This window comes from Lonchura striata, chromosome 1A (genome assembly GCF_050655825.1).
Source record: "Lonchura striata isolate lonStrDom1 chromosome 1A, ASM5065582v1, whole genome shotgun sequence".
Taxonomy (NCBI): domain Eukaryota; kingdom Metazoa; phylum Chordata; class Aves; order Passeriformes; family Estrildidae; genus Lonchura; species Lonchura striata.
In genome coordinates this window covers 69,727,148-69,754,862 of record NC_140741.1, presented here as the reverse complement: position 1 = coordinate 69,754,862, position 27,715 = coordinate 69,727,148, and the positions used below count along the sequence as shown (strand labels likewise).

At 44.5% G+C, this 27,715-nt stretch overlaps 1 protein-coding gene across 10 annotated transcripts in view; it reads right to left on the bottom strand.

Annotated features, from left to right (window-relative positions):
• Window positions 1–27,715, bottom strand: part of FRMD4A (FERM domain containing 4A) — a 356,355-nt gene that overhangs the window by 81,412 nt on the left and 247,228 nt on the right. For all 10 annotated transcript variants that reach the window (XM_077783672.2, XM_021531005.3, XM_085568672.1 and 7 more), the window contains 2 exons: window positions 15,329–15,423; window positions 8,703–8,795 (listed from right to left, as the gene is read on the bottom strand). In XM_077783672.2, the coding sequence (XP_077639798.1) occupies window positions 8,703–8,795; window positions 15,329–15,423 (188 nt within the window). The remainder of the gene's footprint in view (window positions 1–8,702; window positions 8,796–15,328; window positions 15,424–27,715) is intronic.

Below are 27,715 nucleotides of genomic sequence, written 5' to 3'. Positions count from 1 at the left end.
AAAATTGTCATAGCATTTGTGAGCACAAGCCCATGTGCTTACTTCCAAGCAGAACCTGCCAAATGGTAAAAATATTTCACTGGGATCTTCAACACAATGGTATTTCAAAACATGACCACAAGAAATGGATGTCTTGTCTACTTCAGGTGTCTGTCTTTCCTGAGGCAGTGATACAATCCTCATTCTTGTGAAGTTTGAGTCTGATGGGAGCTAGCTAATCCAAAAACTTCTATTCACATCTTTCCCAGCTGGCTGATTCTGATCTGGTTGGGATGCGGGACAGAGCTGTCAGCAGGGCTCAGTGACCCTGTCAATGGGCTACCCCTTATTTCATTATTACAAAGGAATGGGTAAAGGAGAACACCCCTTTTCTGCCTCATCCATCCTGAGGTCTGGCTCATTATCCCTCACCACGTCATTCAGAACCTCAGAGGATAATTTGAAAAATATGAAGCCATTTGCTAACCACGAAAAGAAAAATTGTATGTGTCGGTATAATGGACTTAAATGCAGATGTCATTATGTCCAGTGTCTCATGCTAAATGAGTATTCTGAACAGCACAGGCTGCACAGCTCCTTTTATGTTCCAGCCCTGTTTGCTAATAGTTATGGCTACACACTTTTATGTGCTGACACTTAAAAGCAGACAATGCTCATGCTAAATAGTTGGCCTGTTAAGTAATCAGTCAGGAATGAAAATCAGCTAAAAATCTCAGTTTACCTCCTCTTCTGCATTCATTTTGTTTTGGATCCCATGTCATGTCTCCTTTGCCTGTGCCATTCTCAGGCCCCACCACATCCAGCACCTGGGATTGGTATGCAGGGGACAGGAGGCAGCACGAGACACCTGTGTCAACTTTTACTTTGTTGCAGGGAAACCATGACACTGGAGGTGAATTTGATTCCAGAAATACAGGGAACTGCAGCTAAAAAATTAAAAAGCTGTGGATATTTTTTAACCTGGGCTTGTCTTCTCTCTCACCAGCTGCACTACATTATGAAGTTTTCTGCATCTTTATCTACTGTCAATCAATTTTTCTCAGGGCTTCTAAAATGTTGGCCCATTGAATCCCTGGAGAACCCTGTGCTTTGGGGAATATTTGCTCATTCATATGCCTCATCTTCTCCATGTACAAAATATTTAGGGATCTGCTTTGGAATATATAGAGACCAACTCTCTTAATCTCTTCTAGGCTCTATATCCTGGGAGTCTTTGCAAAATATGAAATGCTCTAGTATGAACATAGAGAAGGGAAGAAATCAAGGTGGTAGTGCAGCTACATTCCTCCCTCATATTTGGTTACAGCATCAAGCAAAGGCACTGACCCGAGTATAGTAAGTCCTCTGCCCCCTACCCACATGGGGAACCCAGCCTGCCCAAGCTATAAAAGCAGCAACCCAGCTCAACATAGTCTGTAAATCACTCCACCACTGCAATGTCCCCTGGAGCTTAGCTTGGCTTGCAGAAGTGCATCTTTGCACAAAACCATATGTTTTTGTACAAAAACTGTTGCAGCTCCTGTTGGCTTGGAGTGATGTGCTTATCTGTCCCATATGTGAGGTGAGGGCAGTGACTGGATCACAGCAGCACACTGCCTTCCTCCTCCTTTCCCTCAGTCACCACGGGAATTGCCCCTCAATCTCCTGAGCATCAGCACAGCCCTTTCCTGCTCTTTGGTCATTGCCAAGAGTCACATCTTGGCTATCAGAGTTAACTTGCTGGGTGCACTGTCTTGCATAACACCACCCCTCACCATCCAGAGAGCATCTTTTATCTGAGGATTTCTGACCATTTTAGGAATAGAAATCCCTCCAGCTGTCCCATGTATTGTCAGCAGCACATGAAGGAATGATTTGTCTGTCAAAGCTGGCATGAGGGTCACTTATTTACTGACTCAGCCCTTGGTCAATGCCACGGTGATGGGACTCCTCATAGCAGACCTTCCTGTTGTGCACTGATGACAGCCCATCACACCCACTAGTGTAAGGTATGAACACACAAATTACAATGAAAACAGAAACAATGTCTGCATGACTTTGACCCAGTCAGAGAATCTGTGTGTAGGCACTGACATAGCTATTGCAGTTTGATCCAAATTAGCTACAAATCCTACACTGACAGAATTCATCATTTCTGCATGGTACCTATCATGCAGTCTAAATGCTTCCCAAAATTAGACAAGACAATGCTGCCAGCATCAACACATTCAAAATGTGGCTCAAAACAACAAATTTTCAGAATGTCGCTTTTCCTGCCCCCTCGGGTAGCTGAATGGAAAGGAAAAACAACTTATCCCCTTCTCTCAACACAGCTCACTTATACAAATATATTCCTAGTTAAGCAGAAAACAGAAATGATGTTATGGGACTCCAGAGCCAGACTGCTATTAAGATGTGTGTGTAATGGATGGCTTAGCTCAGAGCTGTGTGCTAAGTAGCAGAGCCCCATTAGTTCCCTTCCTCAAGCAAAGGTCACTTTTCACACAAGTAAATCTTCTGACTGGACAGAAGTTTCTCATATCTCTAAAGAGCCTCTGAGGAGCACAGCCTCCCCGCAGGCAATTTATTACACCTTCCTCCGGGTGAACAGAGCAGGGGGCCACCCTGGGAAGGCTGCAATAAATTGTCTGCAGGGAGCCTTCCAGCACAAACAAGGTCTGAGTGGCTGTATGTATACACTGCGGCTGGCTGGGAGGAGGGGGTTTGCAGGGCTGCCAGCTTTTGGGATCTTCCCGCTTAGCATACACACAGCTGGTGCACACCAACCAGCAAAACACATGCTGTGCAAAGAGATCTGGGGCATGGTATGAACTTTATAGACAGAACAGCTCACAGGAGCCCCTGAAAGCAGCTTGGTGGAACTGGCTTGATTATGTGGACTCTATATTTTGTTTTTTGCTATTGTTTCTGCAGCATCCCACAGAGATGTAGAGCTATAATGTGAACAGGAGATGGCCCTTTGTCTCTCCTTATGGAGGAGTTTCTGCCTCCATACTGGTACTGGCAGTGGGTGAGGGAGACAGCACAGCTGCAAGGAGCTCTGGGAAGAGACAGCTAGCCATGAGAATGTGGATGGAACACCCCAAGGTGCTGAAACATCTCAGGGCAGTTCCCTGAGCTCTCCTGGGATGATCAAGCTCCATGGCAAACTGAGGTCTGGCACTGCCCTCCTTGCAGTGCAGAGGACTCTGTACAGGATGAAGGAAGGGCAGAGGAGCAGAATGATTTGTATATATGTAATTTTGCCCCAGCAACTTCTCCTGGGTGGTAACAGGTGTAATGAAGTTTGGGTGAGAGCAAATTCTGCCACTTCTCTACCTCTTCCCTGGATGCAAACTTAATGTGTTTGTTAATCTGTTTGTGCATTTCCTCCAGTCTCTGTAAATTCCAGTTTCACACCATGGAGCAGAAAGAGGGCTGTCTACTCCTTCTCCTTTCTCAGAGGGGAGAGACAAGAGCTAGTAATTCCCTCATTCCTTGCCTGGAGCAAAGCGTTGGACCACCACATACCTTCCACGGTGCAGAAAACTGAGGCTAGAGAAACACAGACCATTATGTACAAGAGAAATAAATTGCTGAGGTTAATTTAGTGTGATTTTATTCAGCTCTTCCTGCCAAGGCAGGCTGCTGTCATCACAACCCCTAATCTGATTTCTTGGAGAGAAGCAAAGCTGAGTGGATGTGAGCGGCATACACAGCCATGGTGTGCTATGTCAGCTGGGGAAGTTGGGAGAAGAATGCTCTGAATCTGCACCCCATAAGTGGTGCTCATGAGTGAGGCAGAAATGCATTTCAGTGACAAGTTCTAAGGTCCAGCTAGCCTTATGAAGAACAACTGTCTCTCTTCCTTCCCAGGTCACCTGTTTTCAAATGGCCTCTGTCTTCTTTCACTGTTAGCATTAATCCTTTCCTAACGGAATACAGGTTTAAAGATGTCTACAAAAAAGGGCTGAAAGACTAAAATAGCATAAGGCCTCATTAACAGCTGAAATCTGGTCCAATTCCATTTAGATAGCCAGGTGAAACCACGTAGATAGGAAACACTTCCTCAACTCTGGCTGTGCCAACCTGCTGGAAATAATAATTTTAAATTTATAGATTTGATAGGACAGAGGGATGCATCAAGTGACTATGCCTACATCTGAGCAGGGGTCTGAGGTCAGACAAGAGACACAGGCTTTTTAAAACTGCAACTTGTTGAATTCCAAAGCAGTCATCTTTGGATGAGTCAGATGAAATAAGTCAGATGAAATGTTCCTGAAAGGTGCCTGTTTCTTTCCAGTGGTTATATAGGGAGGCTGCACTAATTAGCTGTGACATAGAGCTGTCTGCCAGGTAAAGAAAGATCCCAGCTCTGGTGTGATGAATCTCATCTCAGACTGCCCACCTACCCCACCTGCCTCAGACCTGGACCACTGCCAGTGCACACAGAGCTATGTTCCTTCAGGCTAAGGGGAGCACAGATACCCAGGAGCTTTGCACTCTCTATTTCAGTGCCAGTCTCTTATTTAGGGCCACTTTGTTCTGTAGTAACTGTGGTAACCTGGCAAAATGTCTGGCCTCAATATTGAGAGTCCTGAGCCCCCACAGCTCCCATGCTGACTTCAGCCTAGTCAGTACATATGAACACATGCCAGATGTTGCTGAACACAGGCATTCCTTTGTGGGAATACTGCCAGCCCATAGATACAAACTCTGCCCCACAGTGTATTTGAGTACTGAAGATTTATTTCACGTTTTGTTCCATGCCTTTCTGAAAGAAAAGCCTTTCCATATGAGGCATATTCTGATTTAGTGTGACGACTTCTGCAGTGAGTTGTCACTGTTTAGCTGGTGGAGTTGCCCTGAGAACAAATATATTCATTCCTGGGAAAAGATCCACCAGTGGAGTGAATTTTATTTGCTAAGCTTGTTCATATAAATTAACAGCTTGACAAACATACAGAAGATAAAGAGATCAGACCCATGCTGGTGGTTCCTTTGCTAAGGATTGCTAATCTCACATGGCCATTGTTTGAGGATGAGAACTCACTGCAGAGCCTGGCCAACTTTGCTTTCCATGAACAAACAGCGTGTCTGTGCTCTGGCTCTCTCTCACATCAAAGCTTTACACAAAAGGAGTAACTCTGCCTTCTTTCTGTCTGTATGAGTCTAAGCAAAATGCTTCTTTCCCAGCCAAAAGGATGTACCTGCATCTGAACCCCTGCAAACTCTACCTCCTTTGCTTCCCAGGTCTCCAGACTGTACTTAGGTTCCTGCACTTTACCACAAGGCTCATGGTGTGAGGTACATTTTCTCTGTTCTCCTCTGGCCTCAAAACGCCTCTGTAAAATCAACTAATCAGGCAAACCCTCATTGCTTCATCCCCATCCTTTGCTTCTCCAGGCTTCAGTGGTGACTCTCATCTGACTTGTAAACCCTCTAAGGCAAGGAAGTAGCCTGACCAACAACCAAGCAACCAGAGCTGTAGGAAGCCATCCAGGGAGGCTAATTCTAAGGTGAGAACTAGTATCACTCCCATTCTGTTGCCCAACACCTCTCCTCCCCTGCAAGACACGACACCCCCTCTTGCTTTAATGTGTGTCTTTAGAAATGTAAGCAGATATTAGAAGAGTCTTATAAAATAATATTGCACAATAGCCATGGGGCAGTTCACAGCTGCCCAAGAGTTCTGATTGCTTCCAAGATTCCTATGTTGTTCTCAGTGGAAAGCTTTCATTGAAGAACTAGATGACAACCTGAAGACAGGGAGGCTTCAGTAACTGTGTAAATGAACAATGGAAGAAGCAAATTCTTACAAACCAATGCTAAAAACATCCCTCTAAAATCCCCCTCCTTGACACAGTGCTGTGAAATTTTTGGTCTTTGATAACGGAAGAGAGGAAAGACACTGGAGATCAGTGTTCAACAATATCAAATCCCTTTGTCAAAAGACAAAGCTTCAACAGTGCTGCAGAGATTTAAAAAAAGGGAGGAGAATTTCACAAGCTGCAAAGCTTGTGAAACTTCCTATTTTTGCCACAGTGCTTTCAAGAAGCCTTTTCTTAAGAAAGCAGGCTTCCCTTTAAATGCACTTTTAGAGAAGGCTAAAATCTGTAGCATCTTTGGTGGGCATGCTGCCCTTCAACATTGCTGCAGGAATGTTGAGGGTAAAAACCATTTGATGGTCACATTAAAGGTGAAAATATTTTCATTGTAGCTTCTCCTCTTCACAAACTACCTTTTACTTTTCTTGCCTGAGGCTTCATCTCTTCACTGGTTATGCAGTGTGATTGAACTGTACATTTACTTCTACTAGAGGGAAAAACCCACACAATTACTAAATCCCGATGCAATAAACAGAATTCATGAGCATCTGGCACATCCAGTTACTTGTATTACTTGTATCTCCCCATTCAGGACTCCCAGCATCAGCCTAAGCTTTATCAGCTGCAATGCTTGGGAAATGCAAAAAGGCATCTGCAACCACTGGCAAGCCTTTACCTGTGACATAGTAGGTGTTATGGGCATGAAGTTCCTTACAAATGAACACATTTGTGATTAGGTATAGTACAGCACTAATTATCTCTGCATTCTGCCTGATGGCAGCAGAGGAGAGGGAGCATTCTGTTTATGGTATGTTTATGAATGGCTCTGCAAGCTGCTGCACACCCCCAGATTGCAAAAATAAACCCCACTCTATTGGTGGGTCTCTTTAGAACCTTTCCTTTAGCCCTTGCTGTAGTTCCCAGGTCAGAATTGAAACCACTGGATAACAGATATGTGGGGGCTTTCCAACTTCAGCCATCTGACTGGAGTAGGTGTCTTCAATTGCCTTCTGCTCAGATCAGATTTAGGGATGGACATGGGAACTCCTTGTGTGCTGGGAAACTTTTTCAACTTCTGCCAGCATCTGACATCTACAAGGGAAATAAGCAGTTGAAAAGGCATAGTAAGTTAATGCCCATTCCTAACTCTTGAGGCATCTGGTTCCCAGTCCAATCTAAATTGTAACTCATTACTGCCATCAAATCAGTAAGAGTATAAGCTCAGAGTCAGTCTGGCTTTCACACATGAAAAACTGAATGCTGGGTTTTTCCCCATGGACTGAGATTCCAGAACAGGAGGGGTCACTCAATCACTGTAATATGGATCTGTATCCTAAGATGCCGCTTGGCTGGGATCCTGCTAGAATGACTGGTCTCCACCATGCTGCCAACTTTCATAAAACAATACAGATGGCAATATTTATGCTTGTTGAGTGGTCTTTGAAATGAATATGAGAATGGCTCAGTAGCACTGGCTTTCACATTTTACAGTTCTAATCCTAAGACCAGCACTTAGCTCTTGCTCACTCAGGGCTTTCCCTGCTTTCCATGGGATGGATCCCTGTCTGAGCACAGATTCCCCAGTTTGGCCCCTGGAAAAGAAATCTGGTAACTGACTGGCCATGTTCTTAATGCACATCAACAGTTTTGTGTAGTTCTAAGCACAGGTGGATCTCAATCTCACATGCTGAAGGTGCTCAGCTCTAGATCTACCTTTATGGATTGAAGCACCCAAAATATTGACTAAATTGTCCTCTTGGGAGATATCAGGCTAATTCTGGACTCACGGGGCTTTTTGCAGTCTTGATTTGTCCTAAGATCTATCCACCACTAAATATGGGGCTATAACAGAACAAAAAGTCTCTTCTTCTGAAAAGCCTGTCTTGTAATGGAAGTTAAATGAATGACAATCACTATGTGGAGGAAAAAAAAGGTTCACTCAGGGGAAGAAACTCAAAAGTAGGTCTTCATTTTTTGTGGGTACTATGGAATGAATGAGAGTGATGTCAGATGTAATATAACACTGGAGTGGAAAGCCTAACAGAAAACGACACAGTTATGCTGCACTGGCTTGTTCTAGACATGAGCTATCCATTAAAAGTAAGTCAAAACCCTCAACCTAATTTTGTACATATGCCATCCCAGCCCCCGGCCTCTCTCTGGGTGTTTCAAAGCTGCAGGAGCAAATTTGTCTTCTCAGAAAATATCTCCCTTGGAGGCAAAGGCACTGTGTGCATAAAAGCACTGCCAGCTTCCAGCAGCTTTGAAACACTAACAGTTCCTTGTAAAAATCCCAGATGAAGTTTGAAGCTCCCAAACTGCCATAATCGTCATTAAAACTTTTATAGTTTTGTCCAGCCATGTAGAAACCAACTGGCTGCCATAAAATGCCATCATTTGCTATTTGTGATTGATTCACTGTAGCACTGAGTTTGGAAGGTAAATATGACAGAGCTGTACAGGGATTAATTTAGTCTCTGACACTGTGGGCACAATCCAGAGGAAACTGATGGCTCACCAGTGAGGAAGTGAGTGTTTTCCCTGCACGTTTCTGGCTCAAGTGGGTTATCCTGGCAGAAAGATGGCTTTGTTCTGCCACCCTACTCAGCTTGGACTTTCCAGCTCAAAGCCCACAAGTAGAAGTGTAAATACATAACATCTGATCTTGCCCTCATACAACATTTCCTTGTGGACAGCTATGGGTGTCAGTGTGGCTACTACTTGTTTACACTTAAGTGAGAAGAGTTTGCAAAGCCAAAGAGCTCAAAAGAAACCTCTATGGAAGTGTTTGTCCACAGGTGTTTCTGAGAAACTGATAGCATCACTTCCTGGCCTCCAGGAAACAGGCTGTCTGTAGCTGTATCCCATGGGAAGGACTTGCCATCAGGCACTTACCTGACACAAAAGTACAAAACAACTGGTCCTGACTTTTTGGGGAAGTCATGTTCCAGCACCCGGCGGTCCAGCTGAAGCCAGTTCAAGTGTCCCCTGGCAAGAGAAGAGACAGTTTTGAGCCTTCTCACTCCTCACAGCAATGAGGTCTGAGGTGTTACAAAACGTGAACCAAAATGTGTGCTATTTGCCCTGGACTATTATATGATATTTGAAAAACACACAATAAATGTTTGAGGAGCAGAGGCGATACCATCCTGGCAGTGTTTCAGTCTGGGAATCGAACTGCTAAAGTTCAATCTGTCAGGGTGAAAGCTGGCAGCACTGAGCAATCAGGACAGCCCAAAATGTTATAAGCTTCACCTTTTTATTACAGGCCCCTGGAGCAGTTGTATCATTAAAAGTCTGTCAAGATTTTCATTAGAAATCCTTATGGTTAAGAGTTTCCACGATGCCTGCAGTATTTCACTCAGGGCTAAACCCGACTCTACAGTCTCAGACAGTTTATTTACCACCCACATGCCTGCAATAGCCTCTCTAGGTTTGCCCAGCCCTCCTTTTTCCTCCTTCAGAGAGCTCTTGAAAAACAGCTGCTCCATGAAGCGTTCCAGCTACAATTACCACATGCTGCTTTTCTTTTGCCTAGATGGTACCTGTCGTTATTTTCTCCTATAATTTATCCATTCCTGCCTTGCTGCTGGAAGCTTTGCTGGGTAGGAGCTCTGTTCTTTGTCATGTTCCCCACATTGTGGAGTGCTGTGTGTGTGCAAGAGGTACTTTATAAATACCATTATTTGTATTACAGGGGCATCTTGCTCCCCAGCTGAGGTAAAGGCCCTGTTAAATTAGGCACAGTGGAAATACTGAGGGTGACATTCAGGCCCCACTGAAGCTGGCCAGATTTTTGCCATTGCCTTCAGTGATGCTAGGATTGCATCCTGTGAGCTTTTGGCTGTTGTTCAGTCAGACCAGATTTCACCCAGAGGGAGAGGCAGCCCTTGCCTTCAGTGCTCTGCTGTCTAGACAAGCAAGGGGAGAGAGAGTTGAAATTATTTGGGGGAGAATCTTGCAGCAAATAAAGCAGGAAATGGAACTCAGATATCCTGAGTTTTATTCCAGTGTCTATTCACCAGCTCATGGTAATCCTCAAGAATAATTCTTCATTCCATTGAAAATCTAAAAAAAAGGAAAAAAAACATCCTGCTTTTCAAAAAAAGTATTAAATTACCTTCTAGGATTGCCACAAGCCTTAGCAATGTACCCTGTGTACAGCAAAGACACTCAGCTTTCACAAGGGTTTCCATGTGCATGAGCTTTGGGCAACTGAGAAGCCCTTTTAGAAATTAAGCAATGACATTAAGTGGATTTACAGCCCCCAGTCTCCATCTTTCCCAGAAAAATAAATAAAGGGGAAAGTAGCACTTTCAGGAGGCTTTGAATCACCTGGGTTCAATGGGAATTTCTGTAGTGCTAACCAGGCTTATGGAAGTGCAGAAGAGGATGGGCAGCTCAGGGACCTTCCTGCCCAGGTAGCTCTGGAACCCTGCTGGGACATTGTGTGTGCTCACCTGAGCGCAGCATGCTGCTTCAAACCAAGGGACTCTAAATTACTGCTGAGCTCCACCCATCACTCTTGTGGGCTCAATATGTTGAGAAATACGAGAAATATATTGAGATCAATATGTTGAGAAAGAAGCTCTCCTAAATTTTTGCCATGTAGAAGTCAGACATTCAGTTTAAGCAGCCTTCACATTTGTTTTGTAAAACTACCAAGTCTCAACTAGGTACAAGTGATACATGTGGAGTCAGGGACTTTTCAGACTCATCCTGGACATCTTCTGGAGTACAAAAAGAAAAAAGCTTATTTTATCCTCTGCTCTAGACACCCATGTTTTCCCTCCAAGACACCCATGTTTTCCCTTCCCTGTAACTTTCAGGCAGCTTTTTCTCTAGATAAAATTTTAAAATATTTTTTTTCTCTATTTTTTTCACTTTAGGTAAAGGGCAGCCTATACTTTTTGTTAGGGGCACACACTTGCTGTCAGTGTGTCTACTGGAAAGGAGTGATATAATGCAGATTTTCAAGCCAAACTGGTCATCTTATATGTCTCCATTGCAGTACAGGGGCTGAGGACAAGTCTGCTCAACCTGGGACGAGGGTGAGGATTTCTATATTAACTCATCTGGATGTAGGAACTAGATGGGCATGCAGCAAGATGCAGGGTGTTTCCTTCCATCATTTCTGCTGCTGACATACTAGTGTGAGATCCATGCACCATTCCCTGTTGTTCAGCATAGATGTGTACTATAACAAGGTTTGGATTTTAGAAGGCAGATACTCCAGGCTGTCAAAAATAATCCTCATGGAAAGATTCTCAGTCTGGGTACCCAAAAAATTAGAGGTATTTTTCTCTCTTGCTGCACCCCCTTCTTGAAATCTGTAATTTTACCTTTTGGTCATGAAGTGCTGTTATGTTGCTTTTAACAGGCCTCAGGAAGGCTGAAATTAGCTGTGAAGGCTACAGTTACATGTGGGATTGAAACTAGCCATGCTCACCCATTCCTAACCTAAGTACAACCTGAGCATTTACCATGTAGGCCATGGTACAAAATGCTGTCAGAGCAAGGAAAAGCCATACTAAACCTGACATCCTATGCTGAACCTGTCCAGTTGAATTTGTATCACCAACACAGCAGCCACCAGCAGCTGATGGTGTTACACACCAGATCCCACTGAGGGCGAGCTGTTGACAATGGACTTACTGTCTACCTCTGTGTTTATTCAACAGCAATGTCTGGGTTTGCCGAACGTGCACAAGGAAGGGTTGAGAAGCCATGGTGCTCAGAACAAAAAATCACTTCAAGGTATTTCTTATTTTGAAAAGACTTGCTCTTTTCATTCTCGTTGCATTTTAACAGGAGAAACTGGTTGGTATAATCATATATATACATATGTATACCAGTTCCACATTTATGTTGTTCACGTACACAGTTCTGAGTACTGGATTGTCTGATCTTCCACACTGGATAACACATTTAATTACCACTGAGTTTTTAGGTTGAAGAGTTTCATTAGTCTCATCTGCATGGAGCTTAAATCCAAAGCTCCTTCAGAGGAGGAAGGTCACTTAAATCCCTGCCAGGAGCTACCTGCTCACTGTACTCAATTACTACTTACAATCTTTCATCGCTGGGAGCTTCTGCACTGGAGATTGTCACCTAACTCCTTGTTTTCAAGAGTGCATGTGTGGCACGTAGAGAACAGCAGCAGTGAGCAGTCCCTGGTATCTGCCTGTGAATGTGGACTATCAGGGAGCCAAACTCCCATGCCATTGCACCACAGAATGCTTGCTCTGGAATCTGTCTTCCTGTTGACAGCAGAACTATTCATGGAGCACAATCCCATGTAAGACAGGGAAAAGTATGGGCATATAACCCTAGGCATGTAGTAAACCTGACAGTTTTCATGGACCAATTTAGGCAGCTTGCACTGGGATCCCATTCATACATGCCCACATCTAGCTGGATTTCCTTCACAGTTCAATTTAGAGACACAAAGTAGCTTTTGTTTCATTATCACCATCGATTTATTCATTCAGATATTTCTATCAGTGTATTCAGAAATAATGCTGCAAACAGTTTTGGGGGACCTATAGGGAGGTTGAATACTAGAAGCCAGATAATTTTACTCTGTTGGTTGTACTCATGTTGGTAGTTAAACTAGTGAGTCAATAACAACCACATCATCACTTTAAGGGAAAAAACCTGGGTCCATTTAGGATACAGACTGAGTATGGATTTTGGTGCCCAGGGTCCATTTTGTTGATTGTGTGCTGTAGCTCAGTTTTCTTTTATAAGTAAAGAGTGGCACATCAATGAGTACTTTGCCTCCAGGTGGTTCTGTTTATACAGTTTTACTGCTTAGTGTCCAGTTTTCTGAAAAGTGGATCCACATTGATTTGTGCTATAAAGGTGTTTGGACCAATAAACCAACTCACACCCTTTCAGTGTCAGATCAATTCTGAATTTAATGGACATTGAGAAACACCAATTCACATAATGTAACTCATATAAACTATTTATATTTCCATCAACTGCAACAGAAACAAAAAAACGCTTTAAGGTCACAGATTTTCTCAATTACTTTTGAAGAATCTGAGAAGCTCATGGGGCCATAAGAGTTTAACTATACAAATTTTGCAACACTGTGGACTTGGTGATAAAAGAGCAGATAATGTCCTGCCAGAGCAGGACATTATTCTGAGAGCTGCACCCTCTGTTGGACCAGCTGTTCAACCAGGATGTGGGACACCTGGCTCTGCCACATGGCTGGAGGGTGAAAATAAGCTTCCTCACAGTTCCTAGGGATGAGAGGGTATTCCAGGGAAGGGTGCTACCCTGCACTGTGGGGAGCTGTGGGATGCAAAAATTGGTAGCTCTCAATGGAGCAGGTGACTCAGATCTAAGGACAAGTGAGGGATGTGGAAACTCTGCCCATGGCCCAGATGGGAAATCTGCAGTGAACAAAAGGTTAATCCTGGCCACTTGCTCTCAGTGAATGCTGGAGGAGCTGATCTGAAGGGAAAGGGTGGTTAGTGGAGATTCATAACCAGCTGAACTAAAACCTAAGCTGTTCCTTCATCCCTTTTCACTTTTAATCAAGCAGGATATTGCTCTTCTGGCTCCCTGTGAAGCTTGGCTCCTGATGCTGTACAGGGACACCCTTTTGACCTGTGCTCTCCTGCAGCTCACACTATAAAACGTTCCTGTGTCACTAAAATAGGAGGCGTTATTCTCCCCTCCCTAATAGTCTGACAATCTAATTTTAGTCACGCTGAATGCAGTAATGACCCCATATTATCACAAGAAACTATTAAGTTGCCAACGCAAAGGTTGTTCCTATTGATTTTCTTCTAAGGTTGTCATGATAGAGCACAAGTAATGAATGGAAATCCCCAGTCTAAATAATTTCTAAATAAATTACTCTCATAGAGCTTTTACTCTTAAATAGAAGAATTGATTTAATACTTTAGTGGCTTTTCTTCTTTCTAAACTCGCCATTTAGCCAACCTTAGACTACATTTATGAACCAGGTTTATTCTGTTTCAGCTAGTTATGAGTCCCCTTCAAGTAAAGCACATGGAAACTCAGTGGAGAGTGAAGAAGTCCTGAGGGTCTGTGTCACAGAATTAAACTGTTTCTTTTTACATTCCTGATCTGTATCAGGTAAAGGTTTGGGTTATGTGTCCTGCAAACAGACATTAAGAGACGGGTTTCAGTATTTTTTTAAGAAAGGCAATTTTTCAAACTTCCATTTCATGTTGCAGGTTAAGAGCTGTGGTATGACAGTCCAGTTTATTTTTGGAATCTGGCTTGGGACATCTATTTCCAAGACTCTGCCCAAGGCCCCAAGTATATTCTTTGGCAGTGTTCAGTCAAATAAAACAATTACTGGTTGTGCCAACTCTCTTCAAAGCATTTTACAACTGAAGAGGAAATACTTTTCTTCCCTTGCTCTCTCAGGGGAGCCCTGTGTCCACCCAGCTGAACTGAGAGCTGGGACTTGCTCTGCTGCTCTCTGGTTACAGTTTGAGATGTGCTTTGTTTCTCACCTGTGCTCTTGGGACTGTTAAGGGAACATTTTTGTCTCCTAGTGTACTGTGGCTTCCCTGCATGGCTTTCCTGTGCCTCTCAGGCAGCACCCACTGAGTAACTTGCTCTCTCCAAGAATAAACACAGTGGTAGGAGCAATTTCCTCCTCTTGATTTGTAAAAGGCAAGTGCCTCCTACTGTTTCTCCTTGGAGGATTAGTCTCATTAATTTGTGTTGGGTTGGAGATCTGCAGGACTCCGCTACTCATGTCAGTGAGCTGGGATGGATTCTGGGATCTCATCTGATTCGGGTCCTGCTTCTGCACATGCCTGTTGCTGAGCATTCCTCCATCCTTGGAGCTGTGTCCTGAGATGGCCTCAGGCTGTCCAAAGCAGGTGCTTGCCAAAGGAATTGACTTTAGAGGGGTGATTGCTGCCGAGATGAATGCGGATATGTTTGTGCAATTATCCAGCAGCCTCTGATTACCCGATCCTGACTCATTATTCCAGCAGATAATTTACATTTCCCTGCCACTTCAGCAGGAGAGCGGAACTGGCTCGTGACAGCAATACCCCTGACTCAGCTGTTCTGGGGACACAGTGTTGGCTTGAAAATCTTGGTTTTTTAAAATTATATAGGTGTGGGAAGCCTCTTCCTGATTAACATACAAAGAAAAAACCTATTGCAAACCAAGGTGGGTGTCCATACAAGACACAGTCCTTATGCCAAGGATGGTGTAACTCCTGAGAGAAAACAGCTGGAAAAATGTAACAGGGTGTGCAGTAGCACTGAGAGGTCACAGTCTGGGACTAATCATAGCCTTTGGCAGACCTTTAGTGTTTCTCTGGTGCAAATTTTATTGTAATTTAATCTGGGGGTAGATATGGTCTGTCCTGAGACAACACCTCAAATTTTGTGGTAATTTGGTCCATGCTTCTCTACACCTTGGTCTAGGATGTTGGTGTACACAGTATTTCTACACCAAGATTTTCTGTAACCAAGAGTTTCCTCTTAAGTCATTGATTTCTCACACTTACGTTTCATCTGTGAATGCAATTCCAAAGTACTCCTTCTCCTTCAGGTTGAAATGAGATGCCACCAAGTCAAGCAGCTCCTTGGCCAAAAGCTTTGGCTGAAAAACAAAAATGAAAGAAAGTGATTAATGAGGAGAATTGGATAGAACTGTACTGTGCTTGAGGAGGAAAACACTATCCTTGAAACCACTCCACAGCTGTTGCTTTTATGTTCCCTCTGGTGTTCAAGCTAAATCTGCAAGGAACATTAGCTCCTTGAAATGAGCAGTAGTTTCCCTCCTAGGTAAATACTAAAAACCTTGCAATTCTGACCTATTCAGCACTTAATGTCTCTGCAGACAGATGATTTGCTGCCCGCCAGTGCTCGGATCTACCAGGACCAGCCCACTCCTGCCTCTCTGATAATTTTACTTGTTAAAGCTTTTTATCAAGGGCCTTTGCAAACACAATTCAGACACCACTCTCTCACACACAGCATAGATAACACTAAGAAAATACATAGTGCCAAAAGATAGGATGTGTTGGGACCAAATAAGAAGTAAATGACAGAACAAAATAGTTTTCCATTCACTATTGCTTGTCATATAGAGATAAGGATACATCCTCAAATTTAGGCACTTAGAATGAAAGACAGGAAAGTAGCACACACTTTCAAAATACTCTTTGTAAGACAATAAAAGCCAAGCTCGCAGAAAGAGAGGATGGTTTATCACTACCTTTTCTGCAGAACCTTATTTGTCTTTTAACTCTAATGTGTTCTGCTTCTATGATGAATTTTCGTCTGCTCTTCTGGTCTCTGGTTCTTCCAACCAGATTTCTGAAGCCTTGGCAATAGCACAGCTCTTGTCCTGCCTCTTGTAGGAAACAGGGGTACAAAGGATCCAGGTAACTGCAGCCTTGTAATGGCCCTAGATGCCAGAGCTGCAATTGTTGCAGCAGCACTGGCACAGCTGGGGTTGGAGATCCCAACAATATTCCCTGGTGACCACTTATAAGGATTTGGTCTACAAATCTGTGTGCTGCAAATCTCAGTGAAAATAAAACTGTCTGCAGGCTTGACTGCCCCAATGAGTCTGCCAAGCAGCTGAGTCAGTTACCCCAGACTTGAACCTGTTGTTAAATGGAGTTGAAATTATAATGTTGTGCAGAAAATGGGTGGCAGGGGCGTCAGAGCTCTGCTGTCCTCATCAACTGCTCTGTCCTATAAACATAAACACAGCTAGAGTGGAAAAAACCCTCTGATTTGTGCCTAATTTTCAAAAAGATTCATAAGACTCAGACTCTCTGAAAATGCCCCTAAATTCAGCACCTCCACAGTATCTGACACATCTGGGACAAATTTCCTTCTCTGTATATTTCCCTGGCATTCATATGAGCATTACAGCATCTTCTACCCACCCTATGGGGACATCCAATGTGTAAGGGTTTCTAGGTCATGCCAGCAAAGAAAGAAGCAATTATCTGTTGTTATGGTTTGACACTGGCACAATGCCAGAGCCCCTATGAAAATGTGATCCCTCCCTTGAATGCTGTGAAGTGGAATTTAGAACAGAGCGAAGCAGGCTTAAGCTTAATAACAGAAAAAAACTTTATTAAACTACTACTACTAAAGAAAAGAGAAAACTAAAGAAGGGAAAAAAAAAACTACACAAAGATCAAATGAAAACCTTGCAAAACATTCCTCCACTAACCACCCAACTCTAACAAACTACAGCGAGACACAATCTGGACCCTAATCAGGCTTTCACCCTCCAAACAACCGATACTCAGTCCATTGAGGGAACAGGAGTCTCTCCTGTGCCACAGACCCCCTAAGAAACACAGCTCCACATCCTGTGTTTCCATGTCACACATGGCACCGCCCGGAGAAAAAGTTTGTCATGGTGACCCTTCTCCTTTCTATGTACAGTGCTCTTACCACAATGCATGGATGGACAGATTGCTCTTAGGAATTTTCCTTTCAAGGATGCCCTGCCAAGAGGGGAGAAAACAACAGTTCAGTTTTTCATTGTTTGGGACCACAGTCCCCCCCATTTTCTCCTGGGGCCGAGGGCTCAAGAACAGAGATCTTCTTCTCTTGTCTTTCTTTTACAGGTTTTGCCTAAATGCAGCCCTGGCTTAATGCAGCCTCTGAATGCATATGAGAGAAGTTGATGTGTAGGAGGAACAGCCTGGCAGATAACAAATAGGTAGGATGCAACCAGCTTCATTTTAATTCCCAAGTCAAACTTCTCAGGCACAACCATTGGAGGCTCTGCTATGACAACGCTGCTGATTGCATTGACCTTCACTCCTGAACAAGCTCCCAAATAGTGCTTAGAGATGAATGGAGCAGGCATGGGACCATGGTCAAGTCCCTTGTCCCCTTGAGCCCAGTCAAAGACCCAAGCAAAGAGCATACCAGCTACACCAGTCTCACTGGGAGATCCTCAGCTCCTTCCCTCCTGGTATTGTGCTGGATGGGATGGACATTTGCAGCATCCCTGCCTCCTTCAAGATGAATCTCTCTTTGTCAGAGCATTTTAAGGACAAGCTACAGTTTGACTTATGGTATACACAAATATTGTGACGAAGAGGATGGCAAGACTGCCAGGTGAATTCAGAGATTTAAGGGTTCAGTGCAGGTAGTTACTGGGGGCATTGTCTGAGTTTTCTGCTTAACAACAGACAAACAAGCACAAACTTTTAAAGGAGAGAGAGAAAGAGGGGTTTGTTTCCTGCTGTCAATGTACAGTTTGAAGCCTTGCTTTTCCCCTGCCCTTGCCCAAGGGTCCTTGCTCCTTTCTCTTCTGGGTAGCTCAAATTCTCTCTGCACCAGAAAGGGATTTCTTCCCAGCCCAGGGCTACCACTAGAGGAGGGGTGGGAATGCATGGCAGGACTGACTCCTCCATGGCCAAGGCCATGGTGGGAACTGTTGGTGGAGGTGAATCCAGGCATCTCCATGCTGGAATGTATTACAGGCTGGGAGCTGTGTGGCTGTCACTGCCTGGTGCCCAGTGCTCTGTGTGACTCAGTTATTTGACAAACAAGCAATTGTGCTGCCAAGCAAGGGAATAAGCCATCAGTTAGACTGGCTGGGTGCCCCACCTGAGAGAGCAGGGGTGGGAATGGGTGGTGAAACATCACACCTCAAACACAGCAGTTTTCCCAAGCCTGGGTTAAGCACATGGAAGTTATAGGTTGAGCTTTTGCAGGAAAGCAGAATGGAGCAATGAATAGTTGATCTGTAAGTGGCTGCCTGTGGACATGGAGAAGGTATGGGTCCCTCTGCTGCAGGCAGACAACACTGCCACAAGGGATGCTGGACAATGGAGAAAGTTCCTTCTGCTCTTCAGTCATAGAGAACATCACATTATAGACAAATGATGCTCAACTTCCCTTGCCCCATGCACTGATGCATCCACCTATCAAGTGAGGAGCAGCACCCATAACCACCTGCTTTCACCCACCCACCCCAGGATGGGTAAATGCAACATGCTGCTTCCTTATTTCTGCTGAGTGAGACCAGGCTGAAAAAGCCAAGGAGAGGTGGTCAGCATGGTGTGACAGCTTTCCCATGTCTACTGCCCAGAAGGGGATGCTCCTCTCTGAGCACAGCCCCCTGAGGCTCAGCAGGGGCACGATTTCCAGTACCCTCTGCAGCGGGGCCTCTTCCAAAGCCTGTGGTAGCAGATAAGGCAGGATAACCCTTTGCCTTGCAAGATAAGGGAAAAGAACAATAGATGCAGGCCCAGCACTGGAGTGGTGCCAGGTTAGTTTCTGGGCCAGAGTCCCTGAAGAGGCTTATGGCAGTGAAGTTAAGCCCCACTAGTCCCCTCCAAGATTACTTTCCGATCTCCCCTTAAGCTCTGCAAGGTTATTGTCCTTTCCAGTGGAACGACTCGGATGTCCTCCCAACACAGACAGGCAACCTGAGTGTTTGGAGGGAAGGAAGGTGCCTTCTCCAGGTAGTAAAGACTCTTTGAGACAAACCTGCACAGCAGGGATAAGGCAGGACAAGGCAGCCATGCAGAAGCTGAGCTGCAGCCTGTCCTGCTGTCTCAGGAGACACCCCAGGCTGGATGTTAGCAGTTAATCTTCTTGCCATCCGCGATGGGAACGGCTGAGCAATGACCTCCTTTCATGTGAGCTGTGCAGACAAAGAGCTCATTAGCAATGCCTGTGGCAAGTTGTTTTAATTCATTATTAATTTCTGGACTTCATTTTCCAGAGGGAAAATTTTGCATTAATAAAACTTCCATCACATACACATTGAAGGAGATGGGGACTGGTCTGTGAGAGTAGGGAAATCAATAGAAAGTGGGCCTGGGACTTTCTGGATTCAATATAACTGGATGGTCAGCAAGATGCACCCTGTGCATCCCACAGAAATAGATCAGGGTAACAGGTGGTATTCCAAGTAGAAGCTGAACCATGTCCTCAATGATGCAGAGCTACAGAGCTGGACTGTATTGCCCTGGGAGCTGCCCAAGCAAGCATGGAGAGACCCCTCTGCATCTGCTGCTCCTCACCCCCTTCCTACCTACACCTTCCTGGCACCCTCCATGTAACATGTATCACAAAAAGCAGCCTGGGGGGCTGTCATAGCTGCAGCTGGCTGGCCTTAACTTGGGATGGGGAACACCAGGAGAAATCCTTCATCTGGACCAGCAAGGGCTGACCATGCTTTGCTGGTGGGGTAGGTTGTCAGAGCAGCATTATACAGCCAGGGAATCCCCTGCTACTCCCTGCTGCTTCAGGACCCTCTTTGCAGAAAGGCATGTAAAGAACAGTGTTCTGTAAATCAATTGCTATTGTTGCTAGAGAAATCAGCAGGGACCCAGTTGTGGTCCCAGCACACTGGAGCTGTGGCCTTGGGGAAGAAGATCCTGTTCCTGGTAAGTTCTTACTTCTGCCAGGAGGAAAGGCTGAGGGACCTACACTCCTGTGTATCCCAGTCTCTGCTACAGACATGTGTCATTTATTATCCAAACCTTGCCCTGAGGCTTCTCCGCATGGCAGTAACCTGAGTGCTTTCCTGGCTCTGGATCCATAGTTGTACTCCCCAAATCCTACTTCAGCTTGGAACAAGTTACATTTTGCAGCCTGGACTTCCTGGACTTGCAAACATGACATTTTCTATATGTCAGGATCCACCTGTCAGGTATGATGGCACCAAACTTTGTCCAAGGGGTTCTTGATACTCTGCAGAGCAGACAGCTCTGCTGTGAAGTCAAGCCTGACTTCAGAGCACTCTGAGCCTTCTTCCTTTCCTCTTGGAGAGGCAGGGGAGCAGAGATGGACTCATTAGGGGCTGCCTCCTTATTAGTAGAATGACCCAAACATCCTTCCCTGCTCCCTGGCTACGCTGGAGAGGTTTGTCTGAAATGATAATGCCATGCATCCACAAAGCCTCAGCAGTGAGGAGCACAGTGAGCACATGGCTGGGGCTCTTTACAACCCTGCAGGCTTGAAGCAGTGAACTCATTCCCTCCTTGCCCTCCAAAACAGCTGAAGTTTGTTCAAATAATGACTTAGAGGAAAGGGAGAATTTTATTAGTGGTGTCAGGAGGGAAAGGGCTAAGCCTTAGTAGCAGCTCTGTGACTTGAACTTGCCATGAAGAAAGATGATGAAAAAGCACCAAAGGCAATGCAAGAAGGTCTGTATGGGATCACACTTGGCTGACACTCCAAGGGATGTCTCCCTGCAATTCCCCATTGCTTAAAGAGCCCACTCCACACCCCAGACTATAGGCACAGCCTGTGATAGCAAAAACTACACCAAGAAGACTTCAGTGCACACCATGTCCCAGCTCTGTCTGTATCTCCTTGCCTCCATTTAAAGGAGAACTGAGCACTGGCAAATTAACCACAGGGGATGAGTCTCTCTTCCATGCACTCCAGTTATCTCTGCACAGAGGCACTCTACAGGTGTCTCTTCCCAATTAGACACGATGGTAACTTCCCTGAACAACAAGCAGAGCACAGAGAGCACTGAAGGCAAGTAGGGAGGGGAAGGACAAGCCTGAGAGCTCCTTGGAAAAGGGAAGCTGCATGAGGAATGATGTTTCAAACTGCTTCAATGTCAAAATCCCAGAGTTTCATGGTTCTTTGGTGTATTTATTGGACGAGTTCATATTAGCATGAGCTCATTAATATGGGCTGCTGTACCCACTGGGGGGGCAGGCTGGGGTCTGCTCATGGGACACCTCCTCAGTGCTGAAAAGCAGAAAATGAGGATGTGAGATACAGGTGATGCAAAGCAAGACTCTGCTGCTCCACGTGACATGAAAATCCTATTTTGGTGCCTCCTAACACCAGCCACAGTCACTGTCACACAGGTTTAGTGATAATACTGACATGTTATGGGTATGGGCTAGCCACAGGATGGGAGGAGGAGGCAGAGGGCTTCTGGGGAGATTAATCTCTTATTGACTGTGAGAAGCTTGACACCAAGCTGTCGGGAAGGGATGCCAAACAAAGGGACATGTACAAGCTTGAGAAGGGGGTCCATGGGAACTTCATGAGGTTCAACAGGGTCAAGTGCAACACACAGGGTCAGGGAAACCCCTGGTGTCTGGTATTCCCCAGAGACAGGCTGGGCAATGAAGAGATTGAAAGCAGCTTTGTGGACAGGGACACTGGAGTACTGGTGGATGAAAATCTGGGCATGATTCTGCACTTGCAGCCCAGAAAGCCAAATGTGTCCTGAGCTACAGCACAAGAAACATGGCCAGCAGGTCGAGGGAGGCAAATGTTCCCCCCTACTCTGTTCTGGTGAGATCCCACTGGAGTGCTGCATCCAGTTATGAAGCCCTTAGTACAGCAAAAACATGGACCTGTTGGAGTGGGTCCAGAGAATGGTCACGAGGACGACCAGATGGGATGGAGGGATGGGGAGGATCCCATCAGAGGGATTGAGGTCCTCTCTACCTGACAGAGGCAGAATGGGATGTTTCTGCCAGTCATTGTGGAAAATACAGCAGAAACACAAGCATTCCAGTATTAAATACTCAATATAATTAAAAGACAACATTACTGGGATTTGAGCAGAGCAAGGAACTCTGGAATCATGTGTTCCCCCAATGGAAAGACAGACTGCCCACTTTTGGCAGAGAAGCATGTTTCTCTATGACAGCTTCCCATTAAGCTTAGAAATGAGTGAGTTATAGAGAGAGATTATCTATCCACAGTCCAGCAGTGCCATGAATAAAAAACAGATGACACGGTATTAGCAGCTGCTGGTATGTCCCTAGAAACTCAGGCACACACAAAGTATATTTCATTGTTTTATTAACTGTCAAACAAACTGTTCCCCTCCCCCATGTCATAGCTTCTCCCTAATTCTCTGCAGCAGAAGGTTTCTGGGTAACGTACACTTCCAACATATGGACAGACACGTGCCTCCCAAATCTATCCAGCACAGACACATGCTGAGCTGTGGGAACCAGGTACCTAACTCACACCAAACAATGCTTCAGTCATTAAGGGTAAAAACACTGCTACCATCCACTGTCTCCTTGCTGGAGGGACTTACAGTGCAATATAGCACAAGAATGCAGAGATGAGACACTGCTAAGCCAAGTGCTGCAATGCTCAGCACTGATTTTATAACCCAGCTGTGACCAGGCACAGGCTCCAGGACTCAAGCCACTGGTATTTAGCAGTGAGCAGGTTTGGTTTCTGCAGGATGGACAGTGAAGCATATTTAGTTCAAACCAGCCTCTCAAGTCCTGTTGATTTGGTCAAATTTTGCTCAAAATTCAAAGGTTGAATGTTTGAAAAACACATTTTTGGTGGCTTGAGTTGCAGTGTAGGCTGAGGAATGGGTGCAGTGAGGCCAAGTCCATCAGCAGGAGAGGTGAGGTGGAAAAGGAGAGGTTTGCATGAATGCAGAGCAATTCCTCCCGTGGCTGTGCCCAGCGCGGTCCCACCAGGCAGGGAACAGCGCTGCTTCTTGGGTCTGCTCCAGCCTTGGGCAGTGTAATCAGGAGGAAATGAAAGTGCCAAATGCTGCTTCACACACAGTTCTTCCCCTCCACCGACTATTAGCATTTGCTAATGAAGCAAACTCCAGGTCCTCCCCATGAATTAGATCATCTGCTAAAACCAGCCACAGCCCTATGGTCCAACAGCACGGAGGGGAGGTTAGGGCAGTAAAGAAGCCCATACTGACCCTGTGTGTTCTGACTCTGTTCCTCAGGGCATTGATACTCACTGGCAGCAGCCTTATGGACTGTAACTCCATCCCTCCCCTGCTTCCTCGTACACAGAACATGTAATTCTTTCATCCAGGGGCCACTGAACTGTCCCTCACTTGCAATTCTCCTCTTGTCAAACTGGGTCTGCCAACAGCTCTATCATCATCTTGTTTAACCCCTTTCACGCATTTCCAAGAAAAGAAAAAACCATATAAGTCACTCCATATAATATTGTATAAATATCCAGTAATGGCTCTTTTGGTAATTATGTCATCTGAATGCAGGGTAATAATATTGTACAAAACTGCTCAGGCTAAAGGCTTGGGGCTTTAGGGGCTGCAATTCCCCTTATGGGGAATAGAGGATAGATCTTCTATTCCTCAACTCCACGTTATTATGTCAATTTATGGAGTGCACATAATCAAAGCAGGCTGGGATGTAGTTGGGTGAAAAATTATTCATTGAAATGCAAAATGCCTGGAGAGGGAGAGCCTTATTTTTTATCAGGGAACAGCTGAACTCCGTCAGTGTTGGGGACTTGCAGCAGGAGCATTGCTCGTGCCGGCACAGGCAGCACCTCCTTCCCACAGTTAGAGGTTGGCTCTAAAAATCTCTTTTCTTCATTTACATAAACAAATGAGACAACTTGCCTCCAGCAGCCACCTCGGGAATGTGGAGGGTGGTGTCAGAATGCCATTGACTTTTTTTCTTGGAAAGTCAACACCCGCAAGTTGTGGGAATTAAGATTTATTAGGGTCAGAGAGAAATAGACAAAAAAAATTCCCCAAGTTTTCTAAAAAAAAATCTCTTTGGTAAAAGGATTAGAAACACCCTACTGACAAGTTGCCTCAGAAATATCCAGAGATAGCTGCATTTCTGGGTTCAGCTGATACCTGACACTCCATCTCTTAGTCAGAAGGCATTGCTGATACTCTCTAATTCCCCTATATATCAGCAATGGGAATCTGCTTAAATAATTTTGCAGTCACAGAAAGCAAAAATCATGAGCTGGCCACATCTGCATGGCAAATTCATGTCAAAACCAAAATGAGAAGCAGTTGGTTGGATGAAAAATACACTTTTGGGTCTCTAGAATCACTCCTCCCTTTCTTGCCTGATGCAGAGGCAGCTGCACTCTTCCCTCATTCAGAAGGGGTCTGTGTCAATGCCCAGTGACCCCATTCCTCTCTGTTGCCATCTGTATGATCCTACAGCTCCAGCAGAGTTTTCAGGTGACTGCATCCAAAGAGGCCAGCCAGCTGCAGCTGGTACTGGGACAGGAAATCTGCTTCATGCTCAGATCTTTCTCTCATCCACAACAAAAGCCTCAGCACTTCTCTCTTCCCTCCCTCAGCCCTCTGCCCACTCCATCCCTTCTCTGTCTCCACTGGGAACAGCTAATTCCCCATATAAAGACAGAGCCTGGCTGATGTGCTGAGGATGGCAGAAGGAAAACCCCAGGTTTGGGGCTGGCCCTGGCTCTGATCACATTTTTTTTTGTCCATAGACCTGAATTACAAGGAGCACAAGCAGTCCTTTCTGCACAGCATTTCTACAGGAAAGTGGTCAAAATCCTCACATATCCCCCTGGGATATTTTTCTGAGGATGAGAAAAATCACACAGGATAACCTCGTGTGAGGACTCAATTCTCCCTTGAGTTCTTTCTGACTGAACTGTGGCCAGGAGCATGAACTGAGTGAGAAGATCTGGCCAACCACAGAAGCAAAACTGGATTGGAAGGGAAAGCAGAATTCTTTTTCAGAGGGATTTGATGGGAAGTGTGGAATTCCTTATGCTGACTGATGTAAAAATGTTTTTTGTAGCACTGCCAAAGCTGCTGCCAGCTCATCTATCTAATCAGCCATGAAAACATCACTGAAGCAAGTTAAAAAGCTGCCCAAAGTCAATTTGCACATGCAACTTTTATTATTCTTTATTTAAACTTTCTAGATTTGTTTTTGGGTTATTGGAAAAAACAGATCCTCCGTCTTTTATCTTCCTTTGGGTCTCCCCCAAATCCTAACACAACATCAAATCTGGTTTGACCTTTACAAGACACTCCTGAAGACAAGCTTGGCTGGCTGCTTGCTTCACCGTGTGCTTACTCCAGCAAACACTGTGTTTTCATGAGGCTACTTTTAATTCCATGAGAGGTTTTATAGTAACATCAGGAGCTGCATGCTGTGTGTTAATACAGTTTTAATGAAAATACATCCCAAATTTGACAGGTTTGATTGATTTTTTTTAACTTTCAGGGAATTTAGAGCAAACTTATGAGGCACTAACTCAGAAGGACTGGTGCAAAGAAAAGGTACTGACTTATGAGGACCCAAACAAGCAACTTTCAAGCAAATTCAGTTCCTTTAGAGCAGAAGAAAAGCCATTCCCATCTATGATGATGAGATTCACTAGCCCTTTAAATCACCCTCAATGTCTTGAACCTATTAGTGATCTCTTTGGTAGCTTCCCATCTCCTCATTAATGAAGCATCTATGAGATTTGTATGTATAAATGAGAAGAATATGGATGATAGATCAGCAGAGCAGAAGGAAAATACCCACCCACAGGAGGACTTTGCACTGGCTTAGGGCCATCAGTTTCATACAAGCAGTGGAGTGAAGCATTTGTGCTTTAAAACAAGCCATGACTTTCAAGGTTATGGTGGTTTCAGCTTCTCCCACTCCACCTGATCTCCAGGTCACTGGCACTGGGTATGTTAGGCACTTGGATCTCCATGGTTTAGCAGCACTGGCTATAGCAGCACTAGTTACCTGAAAAAGGCCAAAGGAAATCATGCTCTCACAGCCTCAAAGAAGCCCGGGCAACCAGGCAACCCTTTCTTCTTTCCCCCATCCTTGCAAAGAGTCAGAAAAGTCTCATTTTTCAACACAAAGGCATTTAACCTGTGGAAGATGCCCCTGCAACAGAGATGGATTTTGTTGTCATTATCTGCAATGAATTTAAGCAAGCAATGATATTACTGAGGCTGAACATATCTGATGGTTTTACCACAGAACTGGGGGCTCAGATTTTTCACCTTCCTTTGTACGTAACATGCAGCAGTGACGGATACAGAGGCCAGATTAGATGGAGCTCTCCAACTGATGCTAAATGAACAGAAACTGAAGCAGCTCAAGATGCTAATTGCACATGCTGGGGAGTTAAGAGGGTTTGTGTGCAGGGCTTTGGTTCAAACCCATGTCTTAATGCAAAGAAAAAAAGACACAGATATGGCATATTCTGTGCTGCACTCTGGGTTGGAAGTGAGGTGGCCTACTTTAAGAAAGTATGTGACAAATTTATTCAGATAATCGGTATCGTAAATATTTGGCTTAAAGTATTTTGGGTCTTCATGAATATTTGCCTTTCGGTTTCTGGAGATGTGTATAATTTTGAAACAGGGTAGTGAACTTCTGCAAGAAAATCAATTGTGTTTTGAATCATCTGACTATCACATGTGGCAAATCAAACTTTGAACATGAAGTGAGCTTCAGAGCCAGCTTTCTGGGCAGGAATCCATTTCACACTCAGCTGACAATGGGGCTTGATAAGCACTCGGGCAGTGTGAATAACCAGCTGCCTTCTATATATATTTTTTGATTTGGTAGTGTCTGTTGAAGTTTTATATCACTGAGACATTGTTGGTATTCTTTTAAAGCATTAAACCTACCTTGACAAGGTCAACAACAATTTCTATAGAGGTCAGCATTTTTATTTTGAAATATTTGATCATAATTCTATCAAACATTAAAGAAAGAGTTTGGCTAGGGCACATAATGAAATTGGACAGCTCACACAATCCATTTATCTTTTCTACTGTAAACCTCCGAAGCGCTCTAGTTCATCCAGTTTCAAATCAACTGTAGAAATGTCCATCTCCCTTCATGCAGCCTACAGAAATTGGTGCTTGGAAATGCTCTTGATCTGTTATTGCTCATGTGGAAAAGGAAAAATAATTTCCCAAGACATACTAGCTTAGATGCATTCTTATGTTCTGTTTGCTTTTTAAAAATCTCTCCTGAATGAGGATGTTTATTTCCATCCTCACTCCAAGTCACTTCTTCATTGCTGAAAATATTTAGTAAGTTAAGTGAATGCTTATTTTTATAGTGCATTTTCTAAACAAATTAAAATCATTTATTTAAAAACCCCTCCATTAGCAAACCTAATGTAAATAAAGTAAAAAAATAAACTAAAAGTAAATCAAG